The sequence below is a fragment of the Aplidium turbinatum genome, chromosome 1 (assembly GCF_918807975.1).
Source record: "Aplidium turbinatum chromosome 1, kaAplTurb1.1, whole genome shotgun sequence".
NCBI lineage: Eukaryota > Metazoa > Chordata > Ascidiacea > Aplousobranchia > Polyclinidae > Aplidium > Aplidium turbinatum.
In genome coordinates, this window is record NC_137472.1 from 21244848 (window position 1) to 21259744 (window position 14897).

Below are 14897 nucleotides of genomic sequence, written 5' to 3' on the forward strand. Positions count from 1 at the left end.
AATTGCTCAAGCGAAACAGGCTTTCCAAAACACTGCATAATTCTTCGAAACAAAAATTTACAATTTACAACAAGAAAGCGTGGTAGCCTATATATATTTTCCTATTGTGAAACCTGGACCTTAAGCAAAGAAACACAGAAGTATTTAAACGCCGCTGAAATGCGGTTCTTTCAAAAAATGTAACAAATATCACATATCAGCCACAAAACGAATGAAGACGCAATAACTCCAACCAATCAAACCAGAACCCTCTTGAAAAGCATCATCAACCAACAAACTGTTTTTTGGCCATGTCATGAGGAAGGAGCAATTAGAACATAATGCTTTTTGTGGAAAGATCAAAGAAAAACGAGCTCGTGGAAAGCCGCGACTCACTTTTCTCAATAACCTCAATGATCATCTTCACGTTCCAACCGCAACATTTTTTAATTCAGTTAAATACCTGGATATCTGGATAGAACTATGCATAAACGCCTAAGCCTGCAACAGACATGATACACAAAGAAAAGAATGGAAACGTCAACAATAAACAACCCGTTGGATGGTGTAACAATCATCATGCGTTCATGCCGTGTAACCAAGCAGAGTAGCCATGAAATCCACTTTAATCAAATACACTTGAGTCCAAAATAATATTTTTTCAACTTGAAATAAGCCTGTGTTATCACTGTTCACAAAAAACTGCTTTAAAATTAAAGTTTTGTTTCAACAATATTTCAATCATATAGAATGCACACTCCAATTTTTTTGATGATCTGATGAACATTGAATAACCTAGCTGAGGCTTCCTTTTCGGCAGTTGAATAATTGACTTGTGGTGAGGGGTCTGGTACTATTCGGTGAGTCCGATTCGGTGAGTTCCTAACCTCTAACCCTAACCCCCAACCCTAAAACGGCAATGATAATTAGGCTACGGTACCCGATAATTTAAAAAAGAAAATTCAAAAAATCACCGAATAGGGATTGGACTCACCAAATCGGACTCACCGAATCGGACTCACCGAAACGGGCCATTCCGTGTGGTGAGAGCCTTGGTACGGCGGTCGAAAGCTCGCTAGTTCGACACCTCTCAAGAGTATGTGGTTGCCTTTGGCAAGACACACTAAGGCATGCCTGCAGTTGGACACGAGGATTACCTTCCTTGCCTTTACGTCCGCTTCATCTAAATCAGGGCTACTCAACTAATGTTAGCAAAGGTCCATTTTGACAAGTTGAATATTTTTGCGGTGCGGTGAATATTTCACATGCAACCACGATAATTTCACATGCAAACACCAGTACACAGTATTCACATGCAAACACCAGTACAAGCACCGAAACACTTTTCAGGTAGTCACTATTACCGTATGTAACATGACTTGGATTTTTGTCTGACACAAACGAAGAAATAAAAAAGGAAAAAATGTGTTGTGTATCTTTGTAGTGTAGCTGTGTGGATCGCACATCAGAGATGACGGCAAAGCGTTGGGGTTCCGGGGGCGAAGCCCCCCAGCTCCTTGGATAATCACAAAAAATTGCTTTTCCCTAATGGAAATCTGTTTAAAGAGGCCCAAAAATGTGGCAATGAAGTTATTCTTCCAGAAGCCCGAGGTCCACCTTCAACACCCAGAAGGTCCGGATTCGGACCGCGGTCTGCCAGTTGAGTAGCCCTGATCTAAATCTTCAACCACAGAGCGTAAGCCTGGATATGACGACGACGGCGGTTAGCAAAACAAAGCGAAATTTAATAATAGGTAGATTTTAAATCTAAGATGCTAAACACAGATCCTTCTGCAATTTTCGCAATTTGGTCGCTTATTTTAGGAAGCCGTTTAGCATCAAGTAACTTAAATCTGTTTATAGTTTGTAAATAGTCCAAAACCATTCTTGGTTTATGTCGCCTATCTCTTGCAACGAGCACCTGCGACCGCCAAGGTGACTACGAAGGTTCAATAATTTTCTAAGACAAAAGTTTGCTCACCTTCTCCGGAATGAATTTACGAACTTCTTGGTTCTTCGTCGTGTGAGCCTCAGGGTCTATCTTTTTACCACCCCAGATTCACGATGCTCCCGGATTACACTGGAAGGCTACTGGAGAGTAGCCCGTCTTTGGTTTCATCATCCCGGGCGCGCAGGTCATCCACTCCGTTAGGTGGCTTGAAGATGGTACAGCCGTTGATGATGTGGTCTGCGATTTGTACCTCGACATCACATTCAAAGGAAAAAGGGCCATTTCCTATTGGTGCATGGTTGAGCGAAAGACGATACACCAACGCCTGTCTTTGTAGTGTCACACCGATGGGGTGTGTGTTGGCGTCGGGGATGAACGAATGGAGTATAGTGGTACTTGACTTCCATTTAGAATTTAAAAATTCAATTCAGATTTCGTCTTGGTTGAATTTCCAAGATTTGATAACAATGGACTTGGGGTTAGGTTCCTCTGGAATAAACAAGGAGATTCCATGGTTGAGGCAGATACCCAGCAGAAAAAGTATCTACCACTAACTTTCTTTGTGATCCACCGAGTTTGAACACAACTTATCCACGTTGGTTTACAAAACCTTGGCCAAGTACGATGTCGGCACAAAGTTTTGGTAATACAGTACTCCAAAGACGACGTTGACATATGTTTTTTCTCTCTTGGAGTTTGAAGTCAGTACACACTTTCCCTTGCACTTGTTGCGAAGCCATTCAAACTTTAGATGACTTGTCTTGGGATCGGAATTGAATGAACTTTTCAGCTTTAGCACTCATAAAGTTGTAGGGTGCACCTGTGTCCAGTAAAGCAATCGTAATTCAGCCCTTTTATTTGCGTACGTAATTATGGTTTAGTTTAAGCATTCTGAAACTGCACGAAGATCAAAATACAAGTGAGATTTTTCAGCATCATCATGAGCTACGGTGTTATCATCAACTGGGGGCTTGTTGGTAAATCTAATTTTTGCTCTTTAAGCAATCTCTAAAAAATTGTATTGGAATTAATGCCATTAACAAAAGCATCTCTTGAAATTTCGTCTTTGTAAGTCTCAGCGTCCACGCTTTCGAATTCGCATTGTATTGCGAGTGGACGTGATGCGTAAATGAATTCGTCAATTGTCTGTAGAATTTAGAACTCTGGTGATTAATACTGTAAATGTCTAGCAAACACAACATTTTTCTTTTAATGATGAAGATAAGCATTATCGAACACTGTCTTTGCTGCAGCATATGTTTCTGAATCAGCTATGAAGGCGGAGGTTCTGCGTGAAAGTAAGTTTGACAAAACTCCAGCATATCGATGCTGTCTTGATTTTCTTCATTTCTTTCAACCGCAGTTAGAAAAGCTTGAAAAGTTTTTGTTGTAGTGGACGTACATTTTCTTTGCATCGGATTGGAATTGGAAGATCTCAATTCTATGAGGTCGCAAAAAACTTCCCCATTTAAGTGAATAAAATTGTGTTTAACATAGAAATAACCTAGCTGATGCATCTTTTTCGACAGCTGAGTAAGTTATTTATTCAGTGACATTAAGATTAGGGAGTGGAGAAGGGCAGTAGTTTTATATCAAGCACAGAACAACAAAACAAAATCATCAAACTGTCAAACTCATGACACGGCAGGGGTAGCTTGAGCTCAAAACCTCAAGCATATGAAACTGCCAGGAAAAAGCTTCGGAAAATACTTTACAGCTCAGGAATAAAAAATCAATTAGTCAAACAAACTTCACACGAGATAAAACCAGAATGTTGCCGTTTGAATGAAAAGAAGGAGTTTTAAAGTCTATTACACCATATGCCAACGCCTAAACAACAGGCTTACGGGAACTCTCAGCCGTCCACAGAGCACTGTAAGTGCAATTTTTAACACAAGTTGTTGTATAAAGAATGCAATGAAACTTTGTTAATGGAAAGTAAAGAAATGAATAAAAACCTTTCATAGTCAGTGAACTCTCTATTCCTCCACAAACAGGCCTTCTCCAGGGATCAAAAGAATGAATATTAGTGCTAGGATAAAAACTAATTTTAATAAGTAATGTAATGGTATGGGGTAGGTTAATTTAAAAGTGTGTGGTTTTAACATAATATCTTGGTAAGGTAGCCGCGTCATGCAAAGTAGCTCACAACACCAAAAATGATTTCATAAATAATGCTGCAAAGCGTACACATCCAATAAATATGCAAGCAAAATTAACACACAGTAAATTGTGAAACCAATTATCAAGCACATCTTCCATTGCATGACCTCCTCAGCAATCGTTGATGGCGGATTGGTGGTCTTGGTGGAAAAACATTGCCGAGATTAATAGTATATTCCACCGCTGAGGAAGTAGCAATTCACGTTTAATCAACACTACACTCTACAACCTTTCTAAACGACATATTCGTTCATACGCTGCCAAGACTTAGAAAGAACAACCTTTGAAGGCACTCCACATACGAGATGATGCGAGGTGATGTGTCAGCAACGCATCATTGGCTATTTACATATTGCGTTGCTTCATGAAGCTGACAGAAATAGTACGTTTGTGATTCATAAGTGAAATGCTGACGACACAATTGACAGTGACTGCAACCTACTTTAATTTCTAACAAACACGTAACTAAAACCGTACTAGTTTTATACAACTCCGATCGAGGGAATAGCAGAAATACTGTACATAAACGCACTTTGGTGATAGCATCAGCACTACGCGTTGTCCAAAATTTTTATTTCAAGCTTAGACAGTGGATAAATGGATTATGTTAACGACTTGAACACATAATTAATAAAGACTAGTCAGAGGTACAAACAAAAGATATGCATGTCAACCTGATTACCTGAGTGTTATACTAATGTAAACATTTTCATAGAGCATGGCATTTTCATTAAGACCGTGCCAAACGTTTGCACAACATGGCACAACTAACAATAAAGAATGAAAGTCGAGGGTCTAGAACTTTTGGTCATTCAAATACAGCAACAATCAGTTTATATCTCGTGCCGCAAAAACCTATCTGCAGTAGGTAAGAACAAACTATAGCAATCTATATCCACAAAAAAACATCAGACACAAATTGTGAGATGGCAACCAATAAACGCAACAAAACGTGATGCCTTCAACTTCAACTCCTACCACTACAATGAAAATTATATCACCAACACTTCAACCTGTACCAATATTTCAACACAATATAAATTAAAAAGAAGGTCAAACACAGTATAAAAATTATTATTCTACTAATTATAAACAAAATTGCTAAGGGTAAAAATAAAACCAAAGAATAATAAATAGAACCAAAACCAATTTTTCGGTTCAAAATAAAAAAGCTTTTCTAATGAGCACAAAAGAAAAAATGGAGCAAGACAACAATATAACAACCTACAATACAAAGAGGTAAGCTAGCCAATAGCCATAGAACACTTCTTGGATCTTAAACCCATCGGAATTTGATAAAATGTTTTAATCCCAAACTACATACAATGCTGAATAACGAACTGTAAGAATTGACTGAAAATTAACGACTACGAGAAATTTTTCATAAGGCTATTGTAGAACCAATTGTAGCAAAATAGATCAAGATTATGGTCAACCTTATTATCGCTTGGCATATCGAGATCAGACGCATTTACCGATAAAAACCAGTTGTTTAAGATAGCCCCTAATAGCAACATTTTCACTAGCAACACATCAGTTTAATATTGTTGACTATTTTTTTTATTGTCACGGAAGATGCGAAGAGAGTGCTGCTTTAGACAGGAATGTACTGTATGTATAGAATAGGCAAGAAGGTAGCAGGTAAGATCACATGTTATATTTCTGTTAAATACACCAGATTGCAGACTATTGGGACCAAGTATCTGGAATCATTGTGATCCGGAAAACCAATCCCTGCATCTGGAATCTGGATAACCATCAAATATTCGGTAAGATTTCCACTGGCAATAGGATTGGTCGTAGTAAACGTAACTAAAACTCATTCACAATTAATCCGTTGCAACGGATAGTGAAGTTTGAAGCAAAAGACAATATATACACAGAAGTATTGAGCATAACACACACTCACCACCAGAGCCGCTATACTCAGCAGTGCTTCTTCGTTTTCTACTGCTTGAACTGCCTATAGGTCGTGTCGGAAAAGAAGGATGCTGGGTGCTGTGCATTGGATGACGTCTATCTCCGGATGCTGTAGGCGTCATACCTGAAGAAAAATCGAACAACACACATAAATTTTGCTTCTTTTTTTCAATGACTGATTATGAATAACAAATGATTTAATCAAAGTTCTGCAAACTATTCAATCATTTCAGGGGTTCCCAACCTGTGGTACGCGGACCACTAGTGGTACGCGAAGGTTTTTCAAGTGGTACGCGGGTAGCTTTCGTTTTTTGACAACTTTATATTATGTTTATCTGGTTTTGTTTCCAAAAAAAAATTTCCCGAAGCCTATTCTTATTGTTACGTAACTATTCCTGTTGTTACGTATCATTACGATCTTCAAATACAGGTCATGTCAATTGTCAACAAGGAGCGCCTGGCAGGCTCTAGCTGGGGGGGGGGGGCGAGGGCTGACACTTTGCGTATAGCAGCCTTAACCTTTGTCTACTTTTCAGCAGAGTACTGTGCACCTGTTTGGTGCCGCAGTGCTCACTGCCATAATATCGACACTGCCATAAACAGCGCCCTGCGCATAGTGACCGGATGCCTGCGTCCCACACCATTGGACAATCTCCCCATTCTCGCTGGCATCCAACCCGCTGAGCTTCGTCGCGAAGAAGCCACTCTGTCCCTCGGTCGACGGGCATTGGAGCGGTGGAGCCTAACCACCTTCTCCACCACAAGATCTCTGCTATCCCAAACGAGCACCCCCTGTCGACTGAAATCATGATACCCATTCGTGCCAGCCGCTCCACTTCTTATCAACGAAGCTGATGTACAAGACATCTCTGCGGCTGCTTGGGCGGACCATAAATGGAGTTCTGAATGGAAGTCAACCGCCATCAGACTCTAATCGTTCATCCCCGACGCCGACACACGTTCCATCGGTCTAACATTACCATGACAGGCATGGGTGCGCCTCAACCGTCTCCGTACGGGCGTCGGGCTTTTCCGCTCAACCATGCACCAATGGGGAATGGCTTCTTCCTCCTCCTGTGAATGTGGTGCCGAGGAACAGACCGCAGATCACATCATCAATGACTGCTCCATCTTCAAGCCACCCAACGGAGTGGAAGGTCTGCGTGTCATGGATGATGAAACCAAAGACTGGCTGCTCTCTAGTAGCATTCCAGTCTAGTCCGGGAACATCGTGAATCTGGGGTAGAAAAAGGATAGACCCTCGGCCTCAGAGGTTCACACAACGACGACGAATGAGCACAGTTGCTTTGAAAAGCCGTACAACGCTGCGGGACAGTAGGTGTTAATTATGTCAAATGATTGCTCTTGATAGATATCATCTACTGGGCTCGGGTTCCAAATAGCGACTGTCAGAACAGCGACTGTCAATAGAGCGACCACACGACAGCGATTCATTTAAAACAGCGACTGTCAATAGAGCGACTACACGACAGCGACTCATCAAAAACAGCGACTGCCACAACAGCGACCTCAGCAGCAAAGGCATAAAACAGCTTTTGCCTGGATGGTATTCACACACTTCACCCTATATTTGGTCGATTCTGACTCATGACGTTTTTGACCAAGAAGCTGAGCATCTGTACTTCCAATACCTTAGCCTACTAATTCTAACTGTAAACTTGTAAACTAAAACTACCCTAAAAATACTTTACAAACTTTATCACAGATCAACTAGACTAGGCAATCATTGTCAAGCTGGTGCCATACAGAACCACCCAATTTGGCCTCCAAGTCAAAACCTGCTGACTGGCATGATATAAATCCAAAAACTTCTCGCTATAGGTAAATTGAAAACTAGTTGTGTTTATGGCACTTAAAGTGTTAAGTCGCTATCATAACAGTCGCTGTTTTAATGCAGTCGGCATTTATACAATCGCTGTTTGGAATGTCGCTCACTTCATTACGTCGCTATTATGAAGTCGCCATTATGACAGTCGTTGTTTTGACAGTCGCTATCCGGCCTGGATGCCCATCTACTGTTTTATAGCTTAAGTTACAAAGAGTGTTGAATAGGGTGGTTCAAAAAAAATCAATTTTTGAAAATGATATGGGCTACCCTGCCAAAAGTTTCCATTTCCAGAAAAAATAACTTGTGTAAAATATTTTTGAAAAATATTAATGTTTAGGGGTGCCCCAAGCCCCCAAAAGTTTTGGCGATTTTGTCATAAAAGCCTAAACTTAAAATGGCTGTGTTTCGAAAACGGTTCATGCTAACATACAAGTGTTTGGGTTCATTTTGATCAGCAAAGTGAGCTCTATGATTTGGCAAAGAGTAATAGTACTATAAAGTGAATTTTCAAATTTCCGATTTTCATGTTAAATTTTGTTATGTGTTCTAAAGTTGTGTTATTGCTGTACAATAGTAAGCATATAAGTCTATTGGTTATTACCAAAGTCCACACAAGGTCATATTGGGTCCCCCCACTATGACAAAATGGGTGTTAGCTGTTTAAAACAAGGATTTTATGGCGACCCACCACTCACTGTTGCCCAATTAAGGTGTTCTTAATTCTGCAACTGGAAGGTGGAGAAAGACATATGGGATTTTCAGTTTCTTGAACAGCAGTTGTGTGTTGGCTGCAGCGAATGTTGCCAAGATTTTGGTGTGTATGTTATCCAACAACACAGTAGCTCTTTTTTCTGGAGTCCTCGGTTTCCTGAGCGACCATTATTGCTTTTGCCATTCGATGTTTGATGATTGACTGAGGATGTCGCAGAGGATGTTTAGGCAAGCTCGATAGGAGTCAATTACAAAAGAAAAAAAGGCATCGAAATGCTGTAGAAAAACAACACAAGCAACGACGATACATCAGCCACAATGGCTATTCTGGAAGATAGCAGCAGATCAGCAACTGAAGAATTTGTCTCAGAGAGTGAGGAATAAGCTGGGTAATCTGCTGTTTCCATTTTATCCCAGAAGGGTAGAGAAAAGGTTTTATCTCCTACTTTACTTGCAAGCCTATACAGAGCTAATGTCTCCAATCGAGCAGCAATGTACATCGTTAGTGAAACTGCCAAAAGTCTGGGACATAACATTAAAGACCTAACCTTCAGTACTTCAAGCATCAGGCGCAGCAGACGTCAGCATCGAAAACAGTTTACAACAGAAATCATGAAAAACTTGTCTCCGAAAGCTCCTTTAATGGTTCACTGGGATGGAAAACTTCTCCCAGATTTAACTGGACACAATCACGTCGATCGCCTTTTCTTCCTTGTGACCTTTCAAGGGGATACACAGCTGTTGTCAGTACCAAAGCTTCCATCTGGCACAGGTGAGGCTCAAGCTCATGCAGTATTTGATGCCTTTAAAGATTGGCATATTGAAGAAAACGTTGAAGCCATACGTGTGTTTTGATACCACTAGCATAAACACTGGTTGCATTAATGAAGCTTGTGTCCTTCATGAGCAGCTACTTGGAAGAGACCTGCTATATTTGGTGTGTCACCATCATGTTTTAGAACTGATTGCAGGCGCAGTCTTTAATAAAATTATGCCATCATCTTCTGCCTCGGACATCCTGCTTTTCAAAAGGTTTAAAGATTCCTGGGAGTTTATAGATCAAAATAATTTTAAAGATGCATTGACGGATGATGCAGCAGATAATATAAGGGTATTAGAGAAGAGATGATCGAGTTTACCACTGTAAAATTGACCACAGAAAGACAATATCGAGATGATTATTGAGAGGTCATGGAATTAACGTTATCGTTTCTTGTTGCCCCATTACCTTATGTAACTAGGTTTTGATATCCTGATGCTGTCATCATGAAAGATGGATGGCTTAAGTCATCTACACATTCAAAGTGTGGATGTTTCGCGGTCAATTTCATTTGACTTTGCATGAACAGAGAGGACTTCATGAACTGTGTATTTTATTTTCTTGTATTTATGTTAAAGCATGGCAGGCCTCGAAACAACTTTTTTTTTCCGGCGGCCAAACGTGTCCGACTGAAGCAAGCTGTTCGGCGGCCAATCACAAGCGCATGGCGGCCATCGGAACTTTGACACGCATCAACATACAGTCTTCGAAATTAGCGCATTTTTACTTCGGCAGAAACGAAAAATATACTAGAGTAGTCTATCACGACCGCACTGTTTGATTTGTTGTGATGTAATAATACGAAAAGTAGCGAAAAAGCGAGCAACAAGATACGCACGTCGCACGCTGTTACAGTAATTCACGTTAAATAACTCATGGGGAGAAAGTAAGTTAATTTTGGGTTGATTCAACGTTCTAGTCAGCACAAATCGATTTAATTTTCCCGGCGGGTTGTATTGCGTAACAACAATGCCCAATAAGAAAGTTACGTTTGTTTTACATTAATTCGACATCCAGCAACGTTGAATTATCATAAAATAACGTCAATTGCTCAACCAGGTACCGGCAACAAATTAATAGCTCCCTGCGAGAAGATTGCCTCGATTTACGTATACACCTGTAAATCTACACCGTCTTTGGATTTGCCGTTCGCAATGAAGCGTCCACGTTTTGCGGCTTTTGGGCTTTGATACTAATCCACGCGCCTCTTTCTTTTTCATAGAGATCCACCAGGGTGTTGACTAAGGAACAAATCTATGGCTGTGCAATAACGACTGGGAGGAATGTCTAACCCTAACCTTACAAGCACTCGTGTGGCCTCGGCATTTTTATTGCCGACGCTAATGCGCCATTTGCCGACGCAAATTTCGAAGACTGAATATATCGCATCAATAAAGTGTATTGTGATGTCACTTGCATCCTGCGAATGTCAGACATCAGCTGCTTGGTCAATCAATAATGTTAACAATTCAAGCATAGACAGGGTGTATTGTGATTTATCGGGTGCTTTGACTTCTTTCTAATCCTTTGTGATTATAAGTGGCAAAGTACTTTATTCACAAGGCCGCTTGCATAAAATTTTCTCGGAACTTCATAGCGGACAAATGCGGCCGACGGAAGGGCAAGACTCGGCGGACAAAATGTCGGTTTTTGAAGGTTGATCGCGGCCATGGCCGCGATGGCCGCCTTCAGTTTCGAGGCCTGCATGGATTACTGCTCCATTGGCTGTGAAGGCTCCCAATCTGTGTTTCTGAAAAGCTTGAAGGAGTATGCAACCATCAATGAGTCAATCTCCAAAGTCGCAACAGAAAAATGGCTCGTCATTTGAGGCCCCTTTCTGAAGAGTTGGTGGGTCTGTCTCCTTTAGATAATAATGGTCACTGAGGAAACCGAGGACTCCAGAAAAAAGAGCTACTGTGTTGTTTGATAACATACACACCAAAACATCGGCAACATTCGCTACAACCAACACACAACTGCTGTTCAAGAAACTGAAAATCCCATATGCCTTTCTCCACCTTCCAGTTGCAGAATGGGATGGAAACAGTGATTATCAGATGACCAAAGATTTCTTTAGATGACTGATTGTCACTAATGACTATGCTGAAAGAAATGTTGCCCTTGTAAAAACATTTTCTGGACATTTGACCAAAGGTGAAGACCAGTTGCAGTTCCTTTTGCAGCTTGTGTATCAGCATCGCAAACGCTTTCCTCAAGCATCAAAGAACACCTTAATTGGGCAACAGTGAGTGGTTGGTCGCCATAAAATCCTTGTTTTAAACAGCTAACACCCATTTTGTCATAGTGGGGGGACCCAATATGACCTAAGACCTTGTGTGGACTTTGGTAATAACCAATAGACTTATATGCTTACTATTGTACAGCAATAACACAACTTTAGAACACATAACAAAATTTAACATGAAAATCGGAAATTTGAAAATTCACTTTATAGTACTATTACTCTTTGCCAAATCATAGAGCTCACTTTGCTGATTAAAATGAACCCAAACACTTGTATATTAGCATGAACCGTTTTCGAAACACAGCCATTTTAATTTTAGGCTTTTATGACAAAATCGCCAAAACTTTAGGGGGCTTGGGGCACCCCTAAACATTAATATTTTCCAAAAATATTTTACACAAGTTATTTTTTCTGGAAATGGAAACTTTTGGCAGGGTAGCCCATATCATTTTCAAAAATTGATTTTTTTTGAACCACCCTAGTGTTGAATAATGCTAGTTGTAAGCAAAAAAATAGATCGGAATAAAATGTTCAATAACAGTAACAAGGAATGTTCTCCAATAAACTTCTGGCTCAGTATGGCCTCTTCATATTCAACACTAGCTTCCCATGCTGTTCCACAGCTACTGATTTTCCCTTCCTCGTGGGAATGCGAGCAAAGATTTTCAGTCATGATGAATATCAAATCAAAAAATCGAAACCGACTAGGTGCACCCGGAAATGACTTTCGATGCGCTGTTGGCAAATTGACACCGCGCATCGAACAATAATGGTGGACAGTAAACAAAAATCTCATTACATTTAGTTGTGGTGCTTTAGTGTTATTTTAGTAGGCCAATATTATTTTTCTGAATAAAATAGGATTTGATCAAATTAGTTGTTCTGCAAGAAGTGGTACGCTTAGCAGCACAGAGCGTCCAAGAAGTACGAGATCGTAAAAAGGTTGGAAACCCCTGATTTAGATCAAACGATCCGTATCAAATACAGTTTATATCGATGCTTCGATATAAGATTTGTAGGTCGTGAGAACGTAATTTGCAGGGGTTAATTGGTGATAAGAAAGCTCAATGCGTGAACGGTTGAAGCGGACTCGACGGTTGCAGGAAAAGCCTGCTACTGATGATGGTGCATTATTCTGACAAGCCTCAGCCATGGAATCTCTTTGCCACTACAGTACCAAGGGGTGTCATCTTGCCGAACGGCCCTGATATGAGCAGGTATATCATTCTAATACAACGCCGGATACAATCACCAAGTCCAACTCAACAAACAAGCGTGTACACTGTATTATACAGTTTAAATTACATCTGTATTTCTTTTAAACGGTCAAAATTCAGTCCGATTGAAGATAAAACGTGCTTTCATGGACTAAAATCACGACATCCTTTTTAACAACCAAGAGCAATAACCTAATGAACGGAAAGAATGGACAAATAAAATCGACCATATGGTGGAGACATTAACGACGATTCAACGCTGCCCTTCCCTATTTTTATCACATGATTAACAGGAAGGTATGGATCGGCAACAATAGAATTTTATCCCGTCATGTCCAAAATGTTACCACTCTTCATCAATGGGGTCATCAAGATATACCAATTTCTCCGAATCGTAAAAAAGCAGGCAAACTGCTGATCATTCGACTTCATACTGTCCATGGACTGCACTACCCGGTGGTTTCAACAGAGTTTACCAATGCGGAAATTCAAAACTGATTAAAAGACCGTAAACTTTACGTGTCAGAGTGCCATACAAAACTATATACTATTGCGAACCACGCTTTGTGAAAGTTATAAACGTTTCGAAATGAATAACAGACCCAGAGACAAACTGCAATGCATGGGCCGTAAAAGGCATAAAAAGTTAAAAACAAGCTACAGTAAATTTAGACTGCGAGGCCGTTTCGGGGTTGTGACATGTTATTACAAAATGAGAAAATCAAAAGGTCGTTACCTTCTTGTTGCTTTCCAGCTTTTTGTGCTGATTGTCAAGATACCAGAATATATACAGTATTATGACGTACTACCAAAAGAGCAATTGTCTTGCGAATTTGAAACTTGTGCACGGCATGGCGCATAGGTATACGAGTTGATATTTTATATCCAGAACTGCATACGTGCACCAAGTTTTAAATTGGCTCTTGTCCAATGTCCATCGCAATTTTTAAAAATAGACCAAGTCATGACAACTTCGGCTTTTAAATACAATTTACTTACTTCTAAGATAATTTCTATTATCTCACTCATGATCTAAAAACACCGAAACACCATCCATTGCTACACATGAAAAAAATCGTAAGTACCGTACGGTATATGCTGGACTAACTCAGTCAATATAAAAAGTAGAAAATATTCATTTAGAATGTTTCGGTTGCTGTAACACAGTGAAAAATTAATTCTGTAAAAAAATCTATCTGCAAAACTGAAGACTGTTTACGACCAGATATCAAATTAAAAAGCATAACGCGATCTTCTGGTGTTAAACAAATAAACTATTATTATGAGGTGTTGCTCGTGATAATTTACGTGTATTCTGACGTTTCGTCAATCAAACAGGAGGGACTTCTTCGGAATACCAAATCAGGTTACAATGATTTGACTACCTGTCTAGCAGCAGAGCACAGAACCATATTTGTGTAAATGACTATCAATGTAAAATAGAATTTAGGTTCGAAACAAAACATTGCGCACAAAATTTGAAACTACAATGAGAAGTTTAAATGCTATCAACCAACAAAGAGAAACTTAAAGTGTCACAAGTGTCAGTTTCAAACCACAAACAAACAAAAAAGAATATTCTCTCTCTGTGCTACAGTTCTGTAAAAATAACCAAGAACACAAACTTAATATAAACTTAAAAATACAACCTCGTCACGGTCATGTGATTTTTGCAAAATCTTATCGTGGAGGTTTCTACAAGATGTCATGTCCTGGTAATTTAAATGAAATCTTGCAACAATTTCATCTTGTAAAATCTTGAAGCGTCATGAGACATCAGAATTTCACGTAATCAAAAAGATCATAAAAAAAGTCATACGCATATTTGAACATAAATGCACGTTGCTGAAAAATCTTCGATGTGAATGTCCAATTGTCCAGCTTGACGAAACTTTAATCATTGCAACCCAAATGATACTGCCATGTTTTTTTATTTGTTGAGGAGTTCATATATAATTAGCAACTAAGCTACTGTTTGTACAAACGCCACTCACGCAAATCAATAACTTTGTGCGACTATAATTACATTACCTTTTGTGTGA

General features: G+C 39.8%; 1 protein-coding gene across 1 annotated transcript in view; it reads right to left on the reverse strand.

Annotated features, from left to right (window-relative positions):
* Positions 1 to 14897, reverse strand: part of LOC145769507 (retinoic acid receptor beta-like) — an 85622-nt gene that overhangs the window by 40740 nt on the left and 29985 nt on the right. Inside the window, exon 5 of the mRNA XM_082581157.1 lies at positions 6003 to 6137. Coding sequence (XP_082437283.1) covers positions 6003 to 6137 — 135 coding nt within the window. The remainder of the gene's footprint in view (positions 1 to 6002; positions 6138 to 14897) is intronic.